The sequence below is a fragment of the Neodiprion lecontei genome, chromosome 7 (genome assembly GCF_021901455.1).
Source record: "Neodiprion lecontei isolate iyNeoLeco1 chromosome 7, iyNeoLeco1.1, whole genome shotgun sequence".
Lineage (NCBI taxonomy): Eukaryota > Metazoa > Arthropoda > Insecta > Hymenoptera > Diprionidae > Neodiprion > Neodiprion lecontei.
Window position 1 is genome coordinate 12,339,805 of NC_060266.1, and position 27,808 is coordinate 12,367,612.

Below are 27,808 nucleotides of genomic sequence, written 5' to 3' on the forward strand. Positions count from 1 at the left end.
GGTCCTGATTTCGGCAGATCATTCCGCATCAAAACACCGCGAAAATGCGAAATTTTTATATTTTTAGCATAGTTGCGTAAATCAATGTTGGTCAGAGCTCGGTGTGGTAGCTTTATTAGTTTTTTGCCAGGAGTAAGTACAGGCCCATTTCGCTGCGGTAGGGTCGCAGGTATAATCCCTTGCCCAAAGCAATCGCCTCCATTGTTGCATTCGGCCGTTTGGCCTCGTTCAACTGATGTTTGTTGACACTAGCTTCGTTGACAGCTTTAGCTATACCCGCAGCACCACCCGCAAGAGCCCCAGTAGCGCTTAGACCGGTCAGAATTGGAATGAGAAACGGCATGATGCCGCCAATTTTATCAGGCACAGGTATAACACGAGGCATACGAATATTCTTCCCAGTCCCACGCGCAGCCGCACGAGCACCCGCCAACGCCGACTCGACAGCTTTATAACCCGATCGCATGGCGACCTTTGCTGCTGTGGTGATGGATTTAAGATTCACAGTTCTCTTCCGCTGTTTACTCTTCCCGCCAGTTCCAGATTTCTTCTTCGCAGCCACTCCAAGTTTCAACCGCTTTGCAGCTAAGCCCATTCCGAGTTTAGATTTAGCTTTCATGGTGTTGGTGACTCCCCAGGCTACAGCCTTTTCACCCACACTAGCGTCCTTGGCCAAGACGCGATTCCACGCCTTCTCAGCGAGCGCTTTGTCGGCAAGATTTCTCGCTGCGATATCGCGATTCTTTGCGTATGCAATGTCGTGGTTTTACACGCGGCATCGAGCGGATTGATCCCCAAATCTCCACCAGCCAACCTCTTGGCCAATTTCTTTCCAGGTCCGCAGTACTGATACCTTGGCACATGCAATTCAACTGGGAGATGACTGATGATTTTATTTAACAAACCACCACCGCGTTTTTTCCGAGTGCACATCCTCATAGTCGGGCAACAACTAAAGCCCCCCGCACACGACGCTTGTTTTGCTGCTGGATTGCTTGCTAGATTTTACCGCTGGGTTCGAAGTTGGCTGTGGCGCTGGGTGCAACGATGGCGCCCTCGTTGGGTTGGCTTCACACGATGCTTGTCGCTAGGCGTGCTGGCGTGCAGGGAGCCTAGAGAGAAAGTATAGGCGAATACGTAGTCCCAGCGTTTCTAACCTCAACAGTACCATGGACGCTCGAGTGCAACAAACTATTGCGGCTGAAATAATTCGACGTAGGAAAGCAATTATCGTGTCAGCTGTAGCAACTGCTTTTAAACGTAGACATTTACTGAAACAACGAAAACGTAAATTGTGGAGTCGCGAGTGGCTGTTACGGCGGGATAGAGGACAGAATGTTCTAAATATGGTATTTCGTGAGCTCGGGTATGTAACCATATGATTTTCATTTTATTTATTATTACTTTTCTGGATTTTCAATTTGATACTTGACTTTTCAATGCATATTTATACTAAATTTTTGTTTAGCCCTGAAGATCCAGCCAGTTTCACCAATTATACTCGAATGATGGAAGATGACTGGAATGAATTGTTGACACTTCTGACTCCGGCCATAAAAAAAACAGGATACCGTTATGCGTCAAGCTATATCACCGAGGGACAGACTCACTGTGACTCTTCGATATTTAGCAACGGGTAATACCTTTAAAGATTTGAGCTACTCCACTCGCATAGCCGCAAACACAATTTCAAAAGTGATTGACGAAACTTTAAGAGCAATAGTAGAAGTACTCGACTCAAAAGTATGGAATTTCCCATCATCGCCGGAGGAATGGCAGGTTATCGCTCACAAATTCGATACTTTATGGAATTTTCCTCATTGCATCGGTGCGCTGGATGGGAAACACATCAATTTTCGTCCCCCTCGAAGTGACGGATCGATTTACCGTAATTATAAGGGAAAAGACAGCATTGTGCTTCTGGGTCTTGTCGATGCTGAATACAGATTTTTGTTCGTTGACGTCGGAAGAAATGGACGTATGCACGATTCTGCTGTTTTGCGTGAGAGCCCATTATGGACTGAGATGAGCGATGGAACGTTGAACTTACCTGCTCCATGTGAAATTCCAGGCTTTTGTTACAAATTACCGTACGTGATTGTCGGTGACGACGCATTTGCCTTGAAACCTAATTTGTTAAAGCCGTATCCGAATAGAAACTTGACGCTTGACAAAAGAATATTCAACTACAGATTGAGCCGTGCTCGCAGAACTGTTGAAAACGCTTTTGGCATACTGGCAAACAGATGGCGCGTTTTACTTTCTACGATATCTCTCTCCGTTCAAAAAGTAGAGAGAATAACTTACGCGTGTGTGCTTTTACATAATTATTCAATCAATAAATCTAACAATGATTCCAGTCAATGGTACGTACCGCATAATTACAGAATCTCAACCCGCGTTGATAGTAATTGTAATGCAGTACAATTATCCGAAGGGCAGAATGCCTCCCTATATCTGAGAAATAACCGAAGCAGTAACGAAGCTCTAGAGATACGAGATAAATTTTGTGCATACTTTAATACTACAGGCATAGTGCCATTTCAATATACCGCTATTGAACGAGGTAACTATTAGTCACTGCTCTACGAGCAAGTTCATAGTATTTATTCATTTATTAATTTATTTACTAGCACTGCGGCTGCGGCTTGTATTTGTATTTGACAGTATTTGTACAATGTTTATACAGAAATAAATAAATGCCATTACTGGTTTTATATTATTCGAATTTTGTTTGTGTACGAAAAACTTTTGAAAATATCTCTTTGACTAAGCAGCATCGACAATTGAAAAAAGAATCCCTCCAAAATTACACAGATTCTCGAGTTTTTGGATATTCGCCGAGGACTTCTGGGAAATTTCGAGAAATTCCGGAGAGTGTGAATGGCCAGAGTGTCGTTCAAAGTGCAAGCGACAAAGGGAACGATTATATTTTTTTACGACTTTTTCTCAACGATTATCGAAGCTGGTGTCAGAGAGAAAAGTTCGACCGAGAAAAATCCATAGTTCCTGAGAACTGTGAACTGTAGTTAATTTTTGTTCCTTCATCGATCTTGCCGCTTCGCGTTGACCTTAATTTTAGCAATTGGAGTAATTTTTAATGCTAACAATTATACATAAAGAATGACGTGAAATATTAAACATAAATAACGAAATGAAAAAACAAACAGGAGACTTATGGAATAGAATTTTTATAAAAGAAAATGAAACTCAAGATTTTTTGGTTGTCGGTGATGTCAAAACAGGTTGGTGTACTCTTTTTCTGTCACTTTCTAACCAGAATTTATTCTCCCTCGATCGAACAAGATTTTACATCGAAGAAATTGTCATGATTGTTTTTTTTCGATTTTTGAATTTTGAAAATTTAAGGAAAACGTGGAAAACAAAAATTTCCTTCGTTCATCATTTTTTTCTGGTTTGTTTGTCGATTTTTGAAAATTGAAAATTTAAGGAACACATGAAAAATGGAAATTTCTCTCATTTATCATTCCCTTCAGGCTTCTTAAAAGTTTTTTTTGCTTTTCTACGGAGACAAAGGCACGATAGGGTGTTTTTTTCGATTCGACAAATTCTGAAAATTTGACTTGAACGGAAAAAATAAAATTTTCTCTTGTTTATCGTTTTCGTCAAAAAATGTTTCACTTTCCCACAGAGATAGAGGAACGATAGGGTGTTTTTTTCGACTTTTGAATTTTGAAAAGGAACACGTGGAAGATAAAAATTTCTCGTTCATCGTTTTTTTATCAGGTTTTTAAAAATAGTGTTTTGCTACGCGCAAGAAAACCATCACGAAAAATAGCACACGTTCTATCACCGAAATCCAGCACGCGACCACGCTTCAGAGCCATCAGAGGCGCCACTTTCTAGCAGCGCTCCCAGCAGAGCAGCCATCCTAGTACCCCGCATGCGATCTATCAGCAAAACAAGCGCCGTGTGCAGCGGGCTTAACACGACTTCTATAAAAGGCGGAATTTATATACCGTCATCTCAGTTTTCGTTGCCGTGCTAACGAAGCATCATGAGATTTCAAGATCAGCCCGATAAAGTACCTATCGCAAATTTCGATAAAATGGTTTGACGTGGTAAGAGGAAGATAGGAAAACGACACGGAAAATTGCTGCTAAATACCGTGAGAGCAATTTTTTGCGGGCCATCCAATTGTGGTAAAACTAACGCTCTTCTCGCACTCATCACCCACGGCAATGGATTGCGATTCGAAAATGTCTACATCTATTTGAAATCCCTCATCCAACCAAAGTATCAATTTTTGCAAAAGTTACTAGAACCCGTGCAGGAAGTGGGTTATTTCCCGTTTCGCGAAAACGATGAGGTTGTAAAGCCGGAAGATGCTCGCCCTAACTCTGTTATGATTTTCGACGATGTGGCTTGTGAAAAGCAGGATAATATCAGAGCATACTTCAGCAGGGGCAGGCATCGCGATATCGATAGCTTTTGTCCAAGTCAAACGTACGCGCGCATTCCAAAACACCTAGTGCGTGACAATGCAAACTTATTGGTGCTATTTCAGCAGGATATTATGAATCTGAAACATATCTACAACGATCATGTGAACACGGACATGACGTATTAGCAATCTAAAGACTTGTGATCGGCATGCTGGAATGATGACAATTACAGTTTCACCGTAATTGACAAGGATAGCGAAATCAATGGTGGGCGATATAGGAAGGGGTTTGACTGCTTTATAAGCATGAACCAACATAAACTTCCACAGTTTCGTTGCAACAATCGAGCCGGTAACATGGGGAGTGCCAAGATTCGTGAGCATAGCGATACATTGAGTGAAATATCAAAAACATCCGATGTCATACGGCGGAAGCATGAGATGCTCAAGTTGGACGAGGACATGACCGAACAGGTTATGGGAGAGGTATTCAAGCCGTTAATAACGCCGTTGCAAGAATTGGTGAATACTTCAAAGCTGCAGCAGCAGCAGCATATTAAACGTGAAATTAAAGCGGAACTACCGGATGTGACAATGAAAAATAAAGGAAAAAAAGATGACGAAAGTACCGGGGATGATGATGATGATGATGAGGAGGATGAGGATATGGATTAGGGGAATTTCATGGATGCAAATGATGAAACACTGAAGTTTAGTGAAATTTCTACTACAAGTACACTGGTGAAGAAAACAACGGACAAAATGTTCAGCTCAAGTAAAAAGAGGGATTTGGATACCACATACGTCGTTCGAAAGTTGACAAGCGGTATGATGATTGGCGATACACCGATCAATTTCACTGTTAATCTGGTCAATGTGGGGGATAAAAGTTATGAGAGAACAACTGGATTCCTCGAATTACTGTTGAAAACATCACCCGATGCACCGGTTGTAAATGAAGCGGACAAGAATAATTATATAAAAACTGTAACGACGACAAATGCGCATCAAAAACGTTACTAAGCCGATGGAAGCCTTCGAGATGATTTAAAAAGTGCAAAGTATAGAAATTTCATCGCAGAACACGTTGGCTCGCCGAAAAAATCAGGTAAAGGCTTACCCGACTATGAGATTGCGTGAAAGGAGGGGCAAGATGTCGATTACGTCTACTGGAATGATCCAAATGAAATTGTAGATCGTCTCCGGCTGCTTATGGCGTCACAGGCTGCAGGCAATACCAGCCATTCAAACGAAATAGTCTTCATTATTGAGGAGTCGTGCGAGGCTGGAATCGTTCATTGGCGGCGTGTAAACATAAAATCATCATTTGTTTAGTGACCGTCAAGTGATGAGCATAGACATATTCGGGCGACACTTGGAGCGTGGTGGGGTTAAAAAATTTATTCAAGGGCCTCCGGGTGTTGGATTCAAAACCACCAACGACAATCAGTATGATTTAGACCGTGAACGATTGTGTAACATAGCTGATCCGCAGCACTCCACCGACGCCGTTTCCTTAAAAGTTCTCAATACTGCTTTACAGTCTATGGCTGTGGATATTGTGGATACTTTCAATCAAATTTTGAGAGTTTCGCGCATAATCACAACAAGGAGTTGAAACAGCTACGCATAAATAACAAAATCTTTGAAAATACGTTGAATTGCATCAAACATATTGAGGAGCAGGCAACACCAACGTTGGGACTGACCAGCAGGGAATTAGTATCAATTGAAGAACCAGAGTGGTTGGACGGCAATTCGGAAAATTGATAGGTGAAGAGTTGGGAACAATGAAGACTGCAATAGCTGCCGAACTTCACAGGCAGGTTTGACGCAACTATCCGCGCCGATTCGTAGATATACGCGGACTCGATGAGACCTGGCAAGCTGATCTTGTCGATATGACCGCGTACAGCTCGTGCAACAAGGGATACAAATACCTACTAACAATCATCGATATATTTTCCAAGTACACGTGGGCGGTACCGATAAAGTCCAAGAGTTGGATAGATGTTGCTTCTGCCATGAAATCTGTACTGATCCAGAGTCGTATACCTACACATTTGCACATTGATCGAGGCAAAGAATTTTACAACAGCTAATTCAAAGCCCTTGTGAAGCATCTCAATATCAACATGTATTCGACCGTTAGCAAGTCAAAGGCGTCGATATGCGAACGTTTCAATCGAACATTGAAAAATAAAATGTGTAAGCGGTTTACTCTCCAAGGATCGTACAAGTGGATTAATATTTTGGATGATTTAATGAAGTCCTACAACAACGACGACGACGACGACGACGACAAGGACGACGACGACGACGACGACGACGACGACGACGACGACGACGACAACGACGACGACGACAACAACAATAACAACAAAAACAATAATAATAATAATTACCGCGGGTGACGGGGGGGGGGGGGGGGGGGGTTAAATCCCTCGTTCGGGACGTGACGACCCCGCGTACATCGAGTAAGTCAAGGGGGACTAAAGTTGGCACAGGCCCAACGGATGGCCCACGAGGTGGCCTCAGGAGGCGTATTGGGCGTATGAACTTGGTCTGCTCGGGAAGTGACAACCCCGGGGTTTTCTAGTAAGTCGGAGGAGACGGAAGTCGGCACAAGCCCGACGGAAGGCCCCCGAGGCGACCTCAGGGGCCGAGCTATGTTCCGGCGCGGTACGGGGAGTCGCGCCCCCGAGAGACCCGTAGCACGTAGGAACGTTTATGGAGGTGCACAAAAATAACAACGCTATACCTCAGGTAGTAGCCCCAGCACAGGGAAAATACACCCTGGGTTCCGATCGGGTGAACGCCCCGGTGGCCCATGGCAGTGGCACGGATTCTGAGGGCCGCAAATTGTGCAAAGACCAGGTGACAACGACGGCAACAAAGACAGCGGACACGAAAACTGGAACAGCGGACAGGACGACACTGGGACACCAACGACGAGACAGGACGGACAGCGTGTCGATCACGGGCAGCGGAGCGAGTTGCGCTTCCGCTGTATCCACGATCGGCACGAAGACACGAATCACGGACGACATGGACCTGACGGACCTATTATTACTGATCCACAGCACGGTGACAAGGATGGCCGAGGTGCGCGGTGTACCGGGTTGCGCTGGAGAAGTGCAAGAAGCAGGCCGGAAGACGGACAGGATAGTTCAGGGCAACCTGAACCGCAGTAGGACAGCAGACATGCTACTACCACAAATAGCAGACGAACACGACGCCGACATTCTGATCCTGTGCGAGCCGTACAGGGTGCGACAAACGCAGGATTGGATTACGAACGAGACCAAGACAGCGGCTATCTGGGTGAGGGGCGCTGCCCGAGCCCGGATAACCGCTCGTGGCGTCGGGGACGACTACGTCTGGGCTAGGGTGGGCGCTGTCACTTACGTCAGCGTCTACCTGACCCCAAACTGCGCTGCGGCGGAGTTCCGGGCGAAGGTTGGGCTCCTCGAGGACGGACTCAGGGACCTGCCCGGGGACCTCGTGGTCGCGGGGGACCTCAACGCGAGGGCGGTCGAGTGGGGCATGACGGCAACGAACAGACGCGGACGGCTGCTGCTGGAGATGGCCGCAAGGCTGGACCTAGTAGTGGCGAACACGGGAGACGTACCAACGTACAGACGGCCGGGATTTGGAGACTCCATCCCGGACGTAACGATGACGACGGACAGAACTCTGCCACGGATAGGGCGGTGGCGGGTGCTCGAGGGCTACACGGCGAGCGATCATCAGTACATCGCCTTCGAAGTGGCAGGAGAGACAAGGACGACACGGACGAGGACACGGCACCCCCGGCGGTGAAACGTGGACAAACTCGACGTACTGAAGTTCTCGGCGGAGCTGGCGGCAGCGCCCGCCCCAACTACCGACGTCCCCCCAGAGCTGACTGGCCGGCAAAGGGCGGAAAGACTGGCGGACGAGACGGCCAAACTGACGACGCGGCTGTGCGACAGCACAATGCCAAAACGACGGTACGGACGTAACAGACCACCACAATACTGGTGGACGGACGAGATAGCCGAGCTGCGGAAGAGTTGCCTGGCAAAACGACGACGGGTTACGAGGGCTGGAGGGAGACCCGAGAGGATAACCCTTCAGGCCGAGTACAAGACTGAACGGAAACGACTGACGTACGCCATCAGAGACAGCAAGACGCGATGCTGGAAGAAGCTCTGCGAGGAGGTGGACCGCGACCCCTGGGGTGCCGGTTACAAGATTGTGACCGGTAGGCTGGGGGCCCGGATCCCGCCAGAACTCAACGGACGCGACAAACGACGTTGAGACGGCGGCGCCCCTCGTCTTCACCGCCGAGGATCTCGTCGGAGCGACCAAAGCAATGAAGAGGGGTAAGGCGCCAGGACCGGACGGGGTACCGGCGGAGATTCTTCGGCTGATGGCGAGCCTGAGGCCGGAGATACTTCTCGACCTCTACAACACGTGCCTTACGACAGGGACATTCAGCGACCGGTGGAAGGTGGCGAGGTTGGTCCTTATCCCAAAGGGTTAGGGGGACCCCAGCACGCCGTCGGCCTACCGGCCGCTGAGCTTACAGGACACGACAGGGAAACTGTACGAACAGCTTCTGCGACCACGACTTACGGACGCGATACAGGACGGCGGGGGCCTCTCTGACCAGCAGTTCAGCTTCCGGAGGGGTCAATCAACGATTAGAGCGATCCAAGAGGTGGTTGACTCCTTCCGGTCGACAGACAGACATTGCCACGCTGCGCGACCCGTCGCGCTGCTGGTGACACTTGACGTTAAGAACGCCTTCAACTCGGCCAGGTGGGTGGATATCCTAGGGTCGCTGAGAGGCGACTTTAGGGTCCCGCCTTACTTGCTCCGGGTTGTTGAAGACTACCTTCGGAACAGACGACTGACGTACGAAACGACCGAAGGCCAAGTGGCGCGACAGATCACCGCGGGGGTTGCTCAAGGTTCCATACTAGGACCTGACTTTTGGAACGGGATGTATGACAGCCTGCTCAGACTGGAGCTCCCACTCGGCGTTCGCCTGGTCGCGTACGCTCACGACATGGCGGCAGTGATAGTCGAGCGAACTCCAGATCTGGCACAATACGCACTGAACCAGACAATGAGACGAGTCGGACGGTGGATGACTGACCACGGACTGCAACTCGCGACGGAAAAGACAGAACTGGTGCTTCTCACCAGGAGACGAGTACCGACCACATTACGCATGACGGTCGGGACGGACGAGATTGAGACCAGTGGGGAAGTCAAGTACCTGGGGGTGACCCTGGATACGAAGATGACATTCTGGCCTCACATACGACGAACGGCTCAGAAGGCGGCTGAAAGGATAGCATCCATTAGTTGCCTGATGGCAAACACGAACGGACCAAGACCAGGGAAACGGAGACTTTTGATGTCGACGGTGAAGTCGATCCTCCTCTACGGTGCGGAGATCTGGGCAGACTCCCTGAAGACTGAGAAGTACTGTCACGCAATGACGACGGTACAGAGACGAAGCGCGTTGAGGATCGCTTGTTCCTATCGGACGGTCTCAGCACAGGCCGTTCTGGTGGTGGCAGGCGTGATTCCCATAGACCTTTTCGCGTTCGAGCGCAAGAGGGTCTACGGAAGAGACGCGGACGTGACCCGACGGGACGCGGCAATGACGGAAAGAGACGCGACGATACAGACGTGGCAGCAACGGTGGACGGAAGGAGCGACGGGAAACTGGACGAGATGACTCATTAAGGACCTGAGACCGTGGATCCAGAGGGGGTGTGGGGATGTGAATTTTTACGTCACCCAGCTTCTGACGGGCCACGGCTATTTTAGACGGTACCTACACAACTTAAACCGAGTACGGTCGCCCAACTGTACGTACTGCGGACACGAACGAGACGACGCGGAACACACGTTCTTCGAATGTGACCGTTGGACAGAACTGCGACAGAGACTGAGACAATTACACGACGTAAGAACGCGGACGGCTGCCTGACGTAACGTAACTGACAGACTGCCTGCACGGGACGGACGGACGGACAGACTGACGAGACACACACCGACAGAGCTCCCAGCTAGAAGTGATATCACCATAGTTCCTGGCTGAGAGCGTTGCACAGGAGGTGGCGGTTTAGTGGGTAGGCCACCCTGGAGTCCCACATCTGCGCTAGCCCGTATGACTGGCGCGAATCCGTACCTTGGATTCCGCAACTCCTCGGGAAAAAAAGAAAATAAAAATTGATGATGATGATGATGATGATGATGATAATGATAATAATAATGACAATATGCAATTTTGCCATACGATTAATACACATTTTATTTTTTGGAGAACTTTTTTTCATTTTCCGAAAACTTTTTTTCGTTTTCTGACAACTTTTTTTATTTTCTGAAAACTTTTTTTCGTTTTCTGAAAATTTTTTTTCATTTCCTGAAAACTTTTCTTGTGGTAAACGAATAAATATGGATAATTGCTTGATATATTGATAATAAATAAATAAACAATTGTGGAGTATATGAATTCGCATTTTGAAACTTCAAATCCATCAAATATCGTATTGATCATGAAACGTTTCCGCCCGATGGTGGATCGTTCGAGGCGTCAAACATCAAATATTTACATCAATTCTATGTCTACAGTTCATCCTATAGCTATTGGGGGGCTGGGACAAACCCCCAAGGTACGGTGTCGGTCTGTCTAGGTATCAATTGCCGCTTGTCATCCTGCCAACTCAGAGCCAATTTTTTTTGTACGATCGTTCCTACTTCATGTTTTTTGCTGCGTATTAAACACCGTGGAAGAGTCAACTCTTGGTAAGCTGTCAGACAGCGCTTATAATCATCAAACGTGATGCTATTTATCGATGAATTTTTTACACCCTTGGCGCGCTTACTCACTTTTACGCCACTGTCATATTTTTCCCCATCCTCACCTATCGTAGTAAATGTGTACAACTTTGCTCGCAGTCCCACAAACTCTGTCATAATTTTACCATTATTTTCATCCTTCATTAGCCCTAGTTGTTTTTTGTTTTCGAAGGGAATACCATACACATTGTCGGGCGGATAGTCAGAGGTATCAAACAATGTATCTACATTACGTTTAATGATATCGTAGATATTAGGCACATTGAATTGATGAATAAGGCTGTCTATGTCGGTATACATCAATTTAGCTTGTCCATTCGAGAAGTTGGTTTTAATATAATTATAGTGGAAATCGTAGAGAAAGATTTTTGACAGATCTAGAATTGATGCGCCGACGTAAATAGGTTTGGCGAAGTGAACTTTGACACGATTCATTTCAATGATAACCATATCAGTGTCAAATACGGTGCAGCTGTGAAAGTTTGGTCTGGCAATAAGCATTCTCGCACCACATCTTCCCTCCCATTTTGTGACCAATTGAACATCTTTGTGATTTCGCACATTCTCCATAGTCTTGCCGAACACCGCGTTGTTCATTAATTTATAAAAGTTTTTCTCAAATTCATTCCTCGACCGCCTACGCATGTCTGTGTTGAGCGTGATGTAAGGCTCAAGCCATGTAGATTGTGCGAACCTTAAAACTCTGTGCACTTTCGTTACTTTCAATCCTAAACTCAAACACTGTTTCAAATTTCTATACTGCAATATATGCTTTGTTTTGGGGTGAAGGGTGGTCGCGAGTCTGGCATTTTTACTACCTGGAGGAGTAAAATGTTCGGGACAGAGAGGTAAGTCTTTGTGATCCTCGTGGAGTTCTACAGGGTAGTCCAAATCTACCTCCAGAAAGTAACCGATCGGCGAATCGTCCGGATGGTTCGTTATATCGATCTGCTGATACTCCCACTTGAACGAACCGATTGGTAAATGCACGCTCATAGCTGCTTCGTACAGGTTATTCACGTCAAAATGCGTAAGATACGATTCCGCTTTGTTTAGATCAAAATCTGTTCCCATGAATCTATCATTGGCCCGAGCGTGTCGATTAGAACATTGTGCTACGCCGCCTCGAATGGCTCTTTCAATAAATAACACTATTTCAGGGTTGTCTAAAAGTTGCAAATTTACATAGGTATGCTTAAGCATCGCGTCAAAAGCAAGTCCCGGTGCAGTGTAGTAGCGCAACGGATCTAAATCGTATGTTTTGAAGCAGCTAGCGCGGAAATTCTCGAAAATATCGGCAAGCAAAAGAGCATCGGTCTTTAAATATAAATCTGAATTGTCCCCCAATGACTCTAAATGGAATTCGTCCCAAACAGTTTTCGCGTGCTCGTAATCGGTGTCTAAAATATTTGCATCGCAGAGGTACGAGTAGAAATGCTTCTTTGCAGGTAATCGCGGTTCATCGAGTTTCCCCCAACAATCGACGTATTCATAGGGAAAAACGCCTTTGCGGGTCATCAAACTGAATTGTGTCGGGTTATTATAAAATTTGCGTGTTATGCGTTTATCGGTATCGGTCAAATGTGTGGAAAGTTTATCGATGCTGCTAGCCATAAATCCAAACGAATCGATGAATCTCAAGTGCATCATTGTTCCATCGACGCGTTTCGTGAAGGATATATACTTTTCCTCATTTATGGGTAGCGGTGTAATTTTACGGGGAAAAGTTGACGCGAGGGATTTTATTAAAAAGTGAGAATCGTGACTAGACAAATTTTGGAAAACTATTGGAATTGTGTGCGACTCTCTGAAATTCAAATTACACCGATTATGAGCATGACCACGATATTCACCTGTGAAGTGACAGTGATCGTAACACTTTTTCTCCTCAGGGGTAAACGGTTTTTCACAAATATAACAATTCTTTGCGCGCATGTAATGATTGCGTTGCACTTGGGTAGGAGCCTTTATCGGAATCATGTTTTTGATGCGTGACTTTACTTGAATTAATAAATCCATAAGCTGTTTCACAAACCAATTTATGCAATCGACACCGCGTTTACCGTGAAACTCCGATAAAGTCTCATCGTACGCGCAATGTACATAGTACGCTACACTGTGCGGGATATGCTTTTGAATTTCACAGGTCTTACCAGTTTCAAATTCATCTACAGGTTCAGGGATTAATATACATTCGAGATCGGCGTATATGACAAATGGAACGGTGCCTTTGTTTTGAAAATTGGAAAATACTAAATCTTTACACTTGGGAAATTCCATGCGTACTCTATTCAGCATAATATAATCTTGTCGATGATTGTCGTTGGCATGTTCCAAGCTAAAGTGGCACAAACAATTGTCACATAACAACAGCTGGCCATTATGGTCAGACAATTGTTTGCTCATCAATCGGGAAAGATCTTTAATCCAAGCAAAGTGGAAACTCGGTGCAAACTCACCAGTCATATCGTCTTCCGGATTACTCTCAACCATTAGAAGATGAATCGTGTCAATGTTTACGCTATGCAAATTTTTACTCAAATGAATTGGCACGATGACGCTTTTATTTGATTTTGCATGATGCAAAAAAGTTTGAGATTCTATACCATATACATTGTTGCGCAAATTATTTAATCTATCAAGCTTTTTTACATTATGTAGAGTAGCAGGGAATTTCATACCTGTAGAGTCCAACTCGGAAATATACCAACGATAGTTGTGAGTCTTATCGGTGTTGATCTTGACCGGGTGGAGGGCTGCTCTGACGGACCAGAGAAGACATCTTTCGTCCTCGTTCCTCACGTTCACCACCGCTCTCTTCAGTTGATTGTCTTGGGGCAGCTCGATGAATGTTAAAGCCCATGCGGCGAGTGGCTGGTAGCGATTGATATTTACAGCGATGTTGAGGATCTCAATCATACTTCAGCCGGAATCACGTTGCTCGAAATCTTCCACCTCTGATAGCAGATCACCCCGTGCACGTGTAAACCAACCATTTATATCGCTCGATGGGAGAAGAATCGCCACATTGGAGGTGTTGAAACTCTTAACTTCGGTGGAGATCTCTTTGTGCTTGACATTTTCGAATTTGCACGATAATATGAGGTTAACCTTCACATTTTCCTCCTCGCGCAGTACCAGCTCCAACTTCCCGGTGACGACGCGCTGCACATCGTCCAGAAAGGCGAACAAATTTTTATGACGGAGATTTGTGACAACCCCCGTTCTGATTCGGCTGGCAGAAGCACTATCCACGTCGTCCCATTGTACACCCGCAGGAGTACAGATATTTCCGCCCGTCACCGCTACGCACCGCTGCAACTGCTTGATCTTCGTCACCCAAGATTACAGGAGTGTGATCGTATGTAAGATCCGTATTTTCGCACCAACGGTTGTTCCTCGGTGCATGGAAATATCGCGCAGAACCTGGATATTCGCAATTCCAATATCAGTCCAATGTTTGATGACTGCGTCATTCTCTTCTCCGGGTGGTTGCTCTCTCAGCAAACTGTACGTCCCCTCCATCTGCTTTGCAAGTCCCATATACGCTTTGACTGTCATGACTCTGACTTTGTTATAAGCTGAACTTTGTATAACTTTTTTGACTTGCACGTATCGTGTGAGACTGACGAGTCTGCGTCGGATGCATTGAGCTTATATGTATATAGGCCGATAGATCGCAAGAATTTGGGAACAGTGCGCACTTCGTTTTGCGCATATGAGAGGGAAAAATGACGTTAGAGATGCGGTGCGCACTGCGTTCTGCGCATATCGGAGGAAAAAATGGCGTCAGAGATGCGGTGCGCACTGCGTTCCGCGCATCTCGGAGGGAAAAATGACGTCAGAGATGACTGGGCCCACCCTTTATCCGACCCGCCATCCCTAAATTTTTGGGTTTTATTGCTCTTCCGGCTCTGCAGAGATGATGAAATTGATGTCAAAAAATGACGTCAAAGACGGCGGGGTCCGCAGTCCCCGCTCCCAACATCCTTAAATTTTTGCGGTTTATTGCTCGTTTGAAGTCACCCGGTTCCGCAGCTGCATCTTGCCTAAAAGCGTGTTGGAACAGGTTTTCACCCTCTCCCCCTCCCCCTCTCCGCGAACCCATCGCCGCCTACGATGGATACCCACCTAAGTATAAAAATCTGCGCAAATGCTGTGAGTAAAGTAGCAATGTGTAGTTTCACAAGCATGCAATGGAAATCGGTCAACGAAGTGCAGGTATAAAAAATCTTGTCTTTCCGACCCTTCACCGGATGGTGTGTGCACATGTAGTTTTTGGGTTTTATGAGTCGTTAAGCAGCGTGGGACATGTGGTGGGAAAAATCGGTCAATGAAAAGCAGGTAGCGAACAGTGTTCGGTGTAAGAAAAATCTTGTCTTGCCCGCTCCTGACCGGCTGATATGTGTACACACAGTTTTGGATTTTACGACTCTTCATAGCGAACAAGTTCGAGCCTGCACATCCCTAACCGTATCAGCGTGGGGTATGCAACGAGAAAAAAATCGGCAAATGAAAAACTGGTAGTATACAACACAATAATTGTAGAAAAATGGGCGGATGAAACTATCGTTATAATTATAGATGTCGAAAATAGCGATGATGTTGATAATGTTAGCGAACAGGATAACGATAATGATTATATGGATTATTTCGAGGAATAAACCACGCTAAATTCATGATTATTAATTATATATTTTTCACAAGTAAAAATTCATAACATTTACGTTTTGTATGACGAGAATGGGTGAAAGTTATAAAGATATATATTTGGAATGTATCCTATATCTAGATTATAATTTTATCGAATAGTAAATTTTTTTAATTCTATGTATAAGCTATGATATAATTGAGATTAATTCTATTGAATATTCTACATATAAACCCGAATATAATAGCATATATTGTAATAAATGCTATTGTTATTTTGGTGAATATTGTCCATATTATATATACACAACATGGCAACCTAGACAGTCTTTAATTAGAGGATTCGGTCCATCCACGATATCGCCATCGGGTCCCGGTGTGTGATGTACGCTACATCTGCGGAAACTTGCGATGACGTATTCCATTTTCATATTCTCTGGTAGTTTATCCCACGCATCATTGATGGAGTTTGATACGAACGTGCGGATAAATTCTTTTGGTAAAAAAACTATATCCTCGGACATCATTCCCCTCAAACCGTCCAATTCTTTGTACAGACGGAAGGATTTCTCGAGGGAGCTGGTACACTCCTTCGAATACCAACTCCTTAGTCGCTGCATATTTTCGAAGGCGCAGTTGTATGCCGGGATGTATTCAGAGTTGTCATCATACCAAATTGAGCCTGGCGCTGCTGCTTGCTGGAGGTTATTCGCTGGAGAGTATCCATGGTTCACGTCATGCCACGGTGCCGCTTCCATATACCTCAATTTTTCCATTGCAGGGGGTATGATATGCAAATCTTCCATATTAATAACCCTCGTTGCACCATCGACGATCTCCGTCAGCCATGCTTTCTTCTCCACCGCTTTGACGTATACGTAACACGCATTTCCAACCATTTTTCTCACAATCTCCGTAACATCCTCGTGAGATTTGTTGCCCGCATTCCATGATATTCCGTGGTGATTGTGTGTCAACCATACATTGGTAGCTCTACGTTCAAGTGGTAAGCTTGCCAAATCATAGGGCGGCTTGGAAATGCTGTAATCCAGACCCGACCCGTTTACATTCATGACTGCGACTTCCGTGGGTACAAACTTCATGTTATGACCGATAAAATATTGGACGTCTAGGATCATCGCCATGTTGAGGAGTGGGAATGTTGCGCTCGATTATATACTGATGGATGGTACGTGGAAGACTGACTATTCCATCTCCAGCACACCCGCTTTTATCCCCTCCCAGATGAATTTTGTAGAAGTAGAGGGGGATCGCATAGTTTATTTATGGCAGATAACTTCATGAAAATTCAAACTTGTTGAATTCTCCACCAAGGTATTTCATTTGCAGATGATTTTCCCTGGCCATGCTACACATTTCAGTCAGCTGACTCGAATCTTCTTGTAGAACTCTTACGATTCTCGGTGGTAAGAAGACGTTGTATTCTCCATCGATAGTCGCCAGAACACGTACCCCGAATTTTGTTTTGACCAGTCGTAACCCGATGACGTTATACACTCTCCCAATTTCGAGTTCCGACATCTTCTTGGTTGGCAGATTCTTCAGGTGGCTGACGTGGTTAACTTTTGCTAGATCCATCGCGTTTCGAGGTTATTTCACGAGCGAGAACAGTTCACAATACCACCCACCAACCCCCACTACAATTTTTCCATTGGACAAGTCTCGACACGCATATTGTGCGAGGAATTTGTATGCGACCACTCCCACTGCCCCAGATTGGTTTAAGTACATCACCACCAACAAAGTTCATTGTCGGCACCATCTCAAAGAGCAATTTCCTGGAATTTTTTCAATAGATCTAGCGGGTTTTTACCCTATCCTATTCATGTGCGGCTTTCCGGCGCCAAACAAGTCTCGACAGGAATTATTGTGTGTGTGTGTGTGTGTGTGTGTGTGTCAAATCCTATGAAAATAGCCATCTTGCGGCAAACCGCGAAAATGATCAACGGGTGGGGGGGGGGTAATGCCGCGGATTTGGAGGGGCGGGGGGGGGCGGCTAGGGGGAGCTGGGGGGGGAGCGCCGCGGATTTTGGGGGGGGGGGCAGCTAGGCGGGAGCTAGGGGGAGCTGGGGGGGGGGGCTAGGGGGGAGCTAGGGGGGGGGGGCTAGGGGGGAGCTAGGGGGAAGCGCCGCCATCTTTGATTTCGAACTCTCATATATACACTACTATTCGCTATCATAAAATTCTTTATCCCGATCAACATATAGATGTCTGGGTACGCGCTCTTGTATCAGTATGGATTTCAAGGCGGTAGTTACATATTTTCCACTTTTGGACTTCATCGGCATCGTCCAAGCATACTCGGAGAATATATCGTCGATTGTGAGCAGGTATTTGTATCTCTTATTATGTGAGCTGTATACAATCATATCAACCAGATCAGCTTGCCAAGTCTCGTCCAGTCCACGTACATCAACAAACCGCCGCGTATAATTGCGTCGAGCGGGTTTGTGAAGTTCATTGTTTATCGTCTTCTTCATGCTTCAATACCTGTACTTGCCTTCTGGTTTGCGATCAAACCGGCAGTTCTGATTCTGTTCGAACTTTTTTTTAGTCTGGCTCAATTTTCGTTCATCAAGCCGTGCGACTAGGTTGTGATCAGTTATTTTCCTGCGGTATCAGTCGACCGTTAAAATTCCGAGCGTGCTCCAACACAACATTCATAAGCTTGCTATTCTCCTTGACATTCTTACGCAGTTGATTGATATCATTCAAGAGGACAGAAAAATTCGATTGAAAAGTTCGCGTAAGATCTTCGATGGTATTTTGTAAAACAGTGTGCAGACCTTTCAATGGAACGGCATCGTTTGCATGCTGCGGATCGGTAAAGTTACACAATCGTCTATTGTCTACATGATATTGACTGTCCTGAATGATTTTGAATCAGTTGCCTGGCGGGCCGCGCACAAATTTTTTACTCGGACCACGCACCAATTTTCGTCCAAATATATCGATGCGTATTGTTGAACAACCATTCTATGAATGACAATTTTCTCGTTGATCTATTGCTAATAAACGATTCCGGCTACTCGGAGGTCTACAACGATTGCAACGATTTCGTTAGCGTGATTGGTATTGTCAGCCGCCTGTGATGCCATCAGCAGTCGGAGATGATCCACAATTTCATTTGGATTATCCCAGTAGACATAATCGACCTCTTGCCCATCCTTTCATGCAATTTTATATTTGGGTAAACCTTTACCAGATTTTCGTGGTGAGCCGACAAATTGCACAATTAAACTTTTATACTTTACACTTTTCGCATCAACACGAATGCTTTTATCGGCCTTGTATTGTCTTCGATGTGCATTTGCCATGGTTACATTTTTTTTATAATTATTTTTGTCTGTATCGTCATCAAGGGCGGGATCAGGTGATTTGTTAAACAATAATTCCAGTAATTCTGGTATTCTCTCATAGGTTTTATCCCCCACATGTATCTGATCCTCAACGAAATGGATTTGCGAATCGCCAATCATCATGCGTTTTGCCAACTTTCGAGAGCCATATGTGTTTAGATCATTTTGTTTTTTTGTACCAAACATTTCTAAATACTGCGCCACAGACTTATCGGTCTTCTTCATTGGTGTGCGTGTAGTGGGAATATCATCTCCTGTAAATGTTTTATCCATATGTCATCCATGTCACTATCATCATCATCATTATCGTCGTTTTCATCAAGGTTTTCTTCTTTCATAGTAATATCTGGTTCTTCTGTTTTGGTTTCGTACTTAATCTGTCGCTTCGAAGTATCAACCAATTTTTGCAATGGTGTTACTAGAGGGCACCTGTTCCGTGGTGTCCATGTCTGAATTAATCATTTTATGTTTCCGGCGTATCACATTGCTAGCTTTCAATATTTCATTCAACAGAATGCTATGTTTACGGATGTTGGCGCTCTCCATGTTGGCGTTTTGATTGTTGCAATGGAACTGTCCAAATACATCCACTAATTTATGCTTCTAAAGCAATCAAAATTCCCCTTTCTGTATCTCCCCCCATCAATTTCGCTGTCTTTATTAATGACGACTAAACTATATTTGCCATCATTCCAGCATGCTGAGCATGAGTCTTTGAATTGCTGATAGGTCATGTCGGTGTTGACGTGATCGTTGTAAATATATGTCATATTCATTTTATCCTGGCGAAACAATACCAAAAAGTTTGTATTGTCATACACGAGATGTTTTAGAATACGCGCATACGTCTGCCTGAGATAAAAGCTATTGAAATCCCGATGCCTTCCCATGCTGAAACATGCTCTAATATTATCTTGCTTCTCGCACGTGACATTATCGAAAATCATAATGGAATTTGGGTGTGCATCTTCAGGTTTCACGACCTCCTCGTTTTTGGCAAATGGATAATAACCGACACCATGCACCGGTTGTAATAACTTTTGCAAAAATTGATACTTTGACTGTACCTGTGATTTTGAACAGACGTAGATATTTTCGAATCTCAATCCACCGGCGTGGATGATAAGCGGAAGAAAAGCGTTAGTTTTACCACAATTCGATGGACCACAAAAAACTGCTCTGACTGTATTTCGTGATAATTTTCCGTGGCGTTTCGTTGTCGTTTTTGCACGTTGGACCATTTCATCGAAATTCGTGACAGGTAATTTATTTGTCTGATCTTCAAATTTCATCGTGCTCGATTAACATGATGATAAAGACTAAGATGTCTACGTATGAATTAATTTCTTTTATAGAAATGTGGTCAGTTGGTATTTGAGCATGGCGATATGCACATGCATAAAGCGCGATGAAGGTCTATTGAATAAAATCATCAATCATCTTCCCGTTGAATTACATGAGCCGGGTATCAGTACTGCAGACCCGGTACGAATTTGTCGAGGAGGTGAGCTCGTGGTGATCCTGCTATCAATCCGTTGGATGCCGCATGTATAGAGCACGATATTGCGTACTCAAAGAATCGAAATGACATTGCAGTGAGAAATCAGGCTAATAAAGTGCTCGCCGAGAAGGCGTGAAGTCGTGTATTAGCTAAAGACGCTAGTATCAGTGAAAAAGCCGTAGCCTGGGGTGTCACCAACACAATGAAGACTAAATCCGAAATTGATATGGGTTTAATGGTAAGCGATCGGGAATTAGTGCCAAAAGTACGAATGGAAAACTGCAAATAGATGCCAAGCGCCGTTCGACGACTTTGAGGACTAAACAGAGAAAGAGGGAAATTAACTTCGAATCGATCATTAGGGCTGAGGAAGAAACAATGCAGGCTGGTCATAAGGCTGCCGCGACGGCGCTGTCAGGTGCTCGTTCAACGGTAATACTCGCTTCAAACAGAATACGTGTACCTCGCAGTAGTACAGCAAGGCCGGTTCTGAGTACAAACACCTTCTTTACCGACAGAGCCGCTCCCCGCAGCCCGCCAAGCCGCTCCGCGCAGCTCAGACTCAAACCCTTTTCCGCTCCGCGTAGCCCAGACTCAAACCCTTTTCCGCGATGACGTCACGTCCCGCATTCTTCTCCCACGATAGGACTGCTGATGTGTAACATGAACCACTCCGAATTCCTTTCCCACGGTGGGACTGCTGACGTGTAACATCAACCACCCCCACATTCCTTTCCCACCTTATCAACCACGTGACATTCCAAAATTAATGGTTCCGAGAATCGTGTTTCACTTATTCGGATGTCGGTTTGATATCAACCACCTCACATTCCTTTCCCACGTTATCAACCACGTGACATTCCAAAATTAATGGTTCCGAGAACTGTTTTTCACTTACTCGGATGTCGGTTTGATATCCAAGGTCGACCGATAGTCGCGGTACAGAGCCATGGATCTGCGGTGTCGGGTTACTATCGCTCTTGGAATGCCAAAAGGTGCGCGCGCATCCGTACAGCTGCCCTATAAAAAGGACGCTCATCACTGCAAACGATCATTACGTCACAACCTGTCAAGTATACGTGAGGAAAGAGCTCAAGATGGAATCCGCGAAGTGTTTGAGATTGATCGATATTATGGAATCGGCGTTCAAGATTTTATCGGAAAAATCGTCGCCGGCAGAAATTGCAAAATGGATTCGACTCGGAACCCAAAATATCAGGCTTTTGAATAAAATCTTACGCAACAACGCCTCAACGATCGGGGAGAAGACAAGAATTTTGACTACAATTGGAATTCTGAAATCGTTGACAGTCAAATTTCAACAATTGCAGAAAGTGGGTGACGGATTACGAAGCCGACGAAGAAGCGATCGAGTACGGTGTGAAGATTTGGAATCAGCTTTCGAGAGTAGAATTCGAACTGGATCCATCGTCAATTTGAAGCATAAAGATGTGGAGAGATTTCTAGAAGACGCAAAGGTACTAGCTGTGACGAGGCTGAAAAACGCTCTGAAGAAAGACAGGAGCTTGAAAGCCAACGTTATCCTGGCTTGTAAATTTGAACTTAGAAAAGTTGATCGCACGGTGGAAGAGATCAAATTTTTTAATACGAGAAATGAAATCATCCTCCAGACAACGGATATCAGCGAATGGTTCATCGAAAACGCGACGGAGCGTTTGTTGAAAAAGGTGGAAGATTTCCAGGAAAAGGATTCAGGCTGGTCGCTGACCGAAATAATCAATTTGACTGTGAATATCAACAAGTACGTGCCACTGCGAGGCGGTGTCTTCACATACACACCACTACCCAAAGATATTCAAGTTAAGAAGGCTGTCGTCAACATCCGTAACAGCGACTCGTATTGCTTCCTCTGGTCGGTCACCGCAGCTCTGTTCCCAGCCGACAACAACAATCCCAGCAAAATTACTTCGTATCCACATTTCAGCTCAGTGCTACAATACGACGGTTTGCATTTTCCAATGTCTCTAGACAAAAACACCATTTCAAAATTTGAGAAGCTTAACGGTCTTTCAATTAACGTTTACGGTGTAGACCAAGGTGATCGGAAAAAAAGTGAAATAGTACCGATTCACCTGAGTCAGAATGAGTCTGACAAACCTACAATTCATCTTTTGGCGATAGAAACTGAAACCACTGACGATGATGATGATGATGAGATGGAAAATTATGAAAAAAATAGAATCTTCCATTTTACTTGTATTCGAAATCTGTCTCGTTTAACGAGTTCCCAAATTTCCAAACGCGCACATCAGACGTGGTTGTGCGATAGGTGTCTGTCTCATTTTAATTTCGAAAGATGTTTGTTGAAGCACCGAGCTGATTGCATGAATTTAAACAAAACCAAAGTTATTCTACCTACAGATGAGGAAAAAATACTCAAATTCAAAAATTTCAAGCACAAAGAAACCGTTCCATTCTGCATCTACGCGGATCTCGAATGTTTACTGCAACCCACACATGAAAGTTTTGGGGAAAATAGAATAATTTATCAGAAGCATCTTCCGTATAGTATAGCTTACTATCTGCATTGCGCGTTTGACGATTCGCTTTCAAAATTCAAAATTAATCGTGGAGAGACTTGCGTTCAATGGTTTGTGAACGAGTTAGCGGAATTGGCACATTCGTTGGAAGTTTATTTCAAGACTGTTGTACCGATGGAACCACTAAATTTCAATCAAATCAACGAATTTTATTCAACGACAGTGTGTCACATTTGTGAAAAACCGTTTACACTCGCAGACGTGAAACATCGTGATCACTGCCATTTCACGGGAAAGTACCGTGGTGCTGCTCACCGAGGTTGCAATCTAAATTACCAAAATTCGCACATTATCCCAGTGATATTCCACAATCTGTCGGGTTACGATTCACATTTTCTGATCAAAGCACTGGCCACATCGTTCGAGGGCACAACTGAGCTTCTACCCGTAAACAAAGAAAAGTACATTCCATTCACAAAATACGTCGAGGGGACAGATATAAAGTTTAGATTCGTAGATTCGTACCGCTTCATGCCCAGTAGTCTTGAGAAATTAGCAACGTATCTCGGTGATGATCAGAAATCAATCACACGAAAATTTTATCATAGCTCAGATAAATTTCAGTTATTGACCAGAAAAGGAGTGTTCCCGTACGAATACATAGACAGTTGGGAGAAGCTCGAGGACACACGGTTACCATCCAAACAACAATTTTACTCAAAATTAAATGATCGGGATATATCAGACGACGACTATGCACATGCATGTAAAGTTTGGCAAACTTTTAACGTTCAAACTTTGGGAGAGTATTCGGACTTGTATTTACAGACGGACGTGTTTTTACTGGCCGACGTTTTTCAAAACTTTCGACAGAGCTGTTGGACGACGTACAAACTGGACCCGTTACATTACTACACAGCGCCCGGTCTGTCGTTTGATGCAATGTTAAAATGTACAGGCATCGAACTCGAGCTTCTCACCGACATAGACATGGTTATGTTTCTCGAAAAGGGTATTCGCGGTGGTGTGTCACAGTGTTCGAACAGATACGCAAAGGCCAACAATAGATATATGGGAGAGGAATTCGATCCTGAGGTCGAAGAATCTTACCTCATGTACTTTGACGTTAATAATTTGTACGGTGCGGCTATGAGCTTTGCTCTGCCATACAGTTCCTTCGAATGGTTATCAGACTTCGGACAATACGACGTTCTTACCATCTCGGACGACGCGGAGTTTGGTTACATACTGGAGGTTGATTTGGAATATCCTGAGGAACTGCATGAAATTCATAAGGATTTACCACTGTGTCCGGAGCACTACATACCTCCGATCTCGAATAGTAAGCAACCGAAATTGACACCCACGCTATTTTCCAAGAAAAACTACGTTGTTCACTACCGCGTTTTGAAACAATGCTTACAATTAGGCTTAAAATTACTCAAAATTCATAGAGTTCTCAAATTCAGGCAAACCCGGTGGCTGAAAAAATATATAGATTTAAATACCGATTTGCGAAAAAAATCTGACAACGAATTTGAGAAAAATTTTTACAAGCTAATGAACAACGCAGTTTTTGGCAAAACTATGGAAAATGTTAGGAAGTATAGAGATGTCAGGCTGATCACGAAATGGGATGGAAGATACGGTGCTAGAGCTACCATAGCCAAACCCAATTTTCACAGCTGCACCGTTTTCGACAAAGATATAATTATCGTTGAAATGAGTAAGACGAAAGTCAAGTTGAATAAACCATTGTACGCAGGTTTCTCCATCATGGATTTGGCTAAAACATATATCTACGATTTTCATTACAATTACATTGAGCAGAAATTCGGCAACCGAGCAAAATTAATGTACACGGATACCGACAGTTTGATTTACAATTTTACCGTCCCCGACATATACGAACACATGAAGGAGGACTTGCACAAATTCGATACTTCTGATTATCCGCTCGACAACGTTTACGGAATACCTCGAGCAAACAAAAAAGTTCTCGGCTTGATGAAAGACGAGAATAACGGGAAAATCATGCTCGAATTTGTAGGATTAAGAGCTAAGTTGTACGCATTCCGAGTCTTGGGAGATGAGAAAGACAACAAGCGTGCCAAAGGTGTCAAAGCATCAGCGTTGAGAAAAATAACCTTCAACGATTATTTGGACTGTGTTTTGAACCACGAAAATCTATCCTCAAATCAGCATTTGATATTGAGTCGAAAGCACGAGGTATACACCGTAGAACAGCAGAAAGTAGCACTGAGCTGGAATGACGACAAGCGGATCGTGTTTCAAAATACAACCGACACGCTTCCGTGGGGCTACAAGCCTACACCTTAGCTTTGTAATTTATAACTGTACCATGATGTATAAAATATTATTGTTATGTAGGATAAGAACGCTCCGAAATATAAGAAATTGTACAACGATGCATATGTCTGTCGATTGTCTAAAAAATAAAGACGCATACTTGTTGTGTGTCGGATATAAAATAAAGAGGGACATACGTTTTTACAAAAAATTCATTTATTCTGGGGGAACGTTATATAAGCGAAAAGTGAAAACTTCATCGCCAGTCTGAAGCTGTTCTTCTTGCAAATGAGAAGTGCTCTGGAACAACAACGTGAATTGAAGAAACGACTAGAACTGCTCCTCAAGAATATTGGAGAAGTAAAACATCTGCTGAAAATCAGATCTGACCTCAATCAACTCACAAAAGATTTCGAGCACATACAACTCGACCGTAACGATCATGGACTTTTCAAAAATTGAACGAAGTCGCTCGCCTGGAGACACTTCTGCCCTTGAAAAAGCTTTCGGACCTCGAAGTATACTTCGAATACCGGGTCAGTGGCGTTCGTCGGGTTAAAACGAAATTTGGAGACAAAATCGTTCTGGACTTGGATGACTCTTTCACGATTTTTCTGCCCAACCGACTGACCAAGGCCCTCCACGAAAATGAAGATTTGTTCCAGAAGGTGACGACAGCCAGTAAGGAGATACGGTTGCATCTACGCTATCTTGGCGGACCGTACGGTCAACTTGAATTCGTATACGTATAATCTGAGTATCGCATTCAAATATCCAATGTTCTGTGTAAGTCTTACGTTCAATAAACAAAAAAAAAAGATTGAAATTATGAATATTTTTTCATTTATCCATCATGTATACCTTTGATCCTACGTACGTTTTGTACCTTGTAATTGTATCTAGAATTAAGTTTCAAAATCTAAGAAAATGCTACTCCGAACACCACTTAGCAACGATGGAGGGTTTCGAGCTGCGTCATGTAATGTGAACTCTACGATGAGTATTTGGACGGGTTCAGACAAGACCAGAGTGCAAGGTCGGTCGATAGCTGCGGTACATTCAGAGCCAAGGATCTGCGGTGTTGGGTTACTATCGCTCTAGGAATGCAAAACATAACTCGGTTTGAGTACAGCTCGGTCAAGGATGGAGAGCAAGGTCGAATCTTACATAAGCTTCGTATTGAAAAAAATTCTCTCTTAAGAGCTAAGGTGAAGGTATAAAATTATTTCATGAATATTCTTTTAAAAAAAACAGTTTTATTACATCTGTCGCGAACAGAAATAATAAAATAATGTACAACTCAGTCATAACAAAATTTAATATGGAAGGTTTAGGTAATAAGCAGGGATGTTTTAAATATATTGTTCTGAGGAGGGCCCCCATCACGGCTGAAACGTAAACACAAAAAAAAGTGTTTTGATATTCACGACCTTCATATCCAAGAATAATATTATTCAACAATTCACCAAGGTCAAGAAAAATCGTCTTCTTCACTATTCCAGAATTTCCGAATTCCCTGGCTTTTACGGGTCTCAAGATTTTTAAAGTTACAGCATTGTTCGGCTCTGCGGAATCTGCGACATTGCACAGTCTCTTGTTCCGTATATTACGCTTCGACTGCCATGACTTTGACGTTGATACAAGCTGAACTTTGTATAACTTTTTTGACTTGCATATATCATGTAAGACTGACGAGTCTGCATCGGATGCGTTGAGCTTATATATATATATAAGCCGATAGATCGCAAGAATTTGGAAACGGTGCGCACTGCGTTCTGCGCATCTCGGAGTGAAAAAGTGACGTCAGAGACGACTGGGTCCACCCTTTATCCGACCCGCCATCCCTAAATTTTGACGACAAAAAAAAAAAATCGAAATCAAATTTGAAATTGGAGAAAAAAAAAAAAATTTGTTGAAAAAAAAAAAATTGGAGCACGCGGTACTTGGCGGGCCTTTTTAAAACGAGCACAAGAAAATACAAGTCGAGCTATATAAATGTTATGATGGCAATATAAACATGGGCCTGCCAAGTACCGCGTGCTCCAATTTTTTTTTTTTCAACAAATTTTTTTTTTTTTCTCCAATTTCAAATTTGATTTCGATTTTTTTTTTTTGTCGTCAAAATTTAGGGATGGCGGGTCGGATAAAGGGTGGACCCAGTCGTCTCTGACGTCATTTTTTCACTCCGAGATGCGCA

At 44.2% G+C, this 27,808-nt stretch overlaps 2 protein-coding genes across 3 annotated transcripts in view; both read left to right on the plus strand.

Moving 5' to 3' along the window:
- Nucleotides 1–27,808, plus strand: part of LOC107217405 (regulating synaptic membrane exocytosis protein 1) — a 1,749,170-nt gene that overhangs the window by 236,479 nt on the left and 1,484,883 nt on the right. The gene's annotated exons all lie outside the window — the stretch shown is intronic.
- LOC124295521 (protein ALP1-like) lies at nucleotides 987–2,722 on the plus strand. Its single transcript, XM_046745893.1, has 2 exons — nucleotides 987–1,366; nucleotides 1,469–2,722. The coding sequence occupies exon 2, from the start codon at nucleotides 1,576–1,578 to the stop codon at nucleotides 2,575–2,577; it is 1,002 nt and encodes a 333-aa protein (XP_046601849.1). The 5' UTR covers nucleotides 987–1,366; nucleotides 1,469–1,575; the 3' UTR covers nucleotides 2,578–2,722.

Excerpts from the sequence above, each read along its gene's own strand:
- LOC124295521 (XM_046745893.1), top strand. The coding sequence starts at position 1,576 with ATGCGTCAAGCTATATCACCGAGGGACAGACTCACTGTGACTCTTCGA.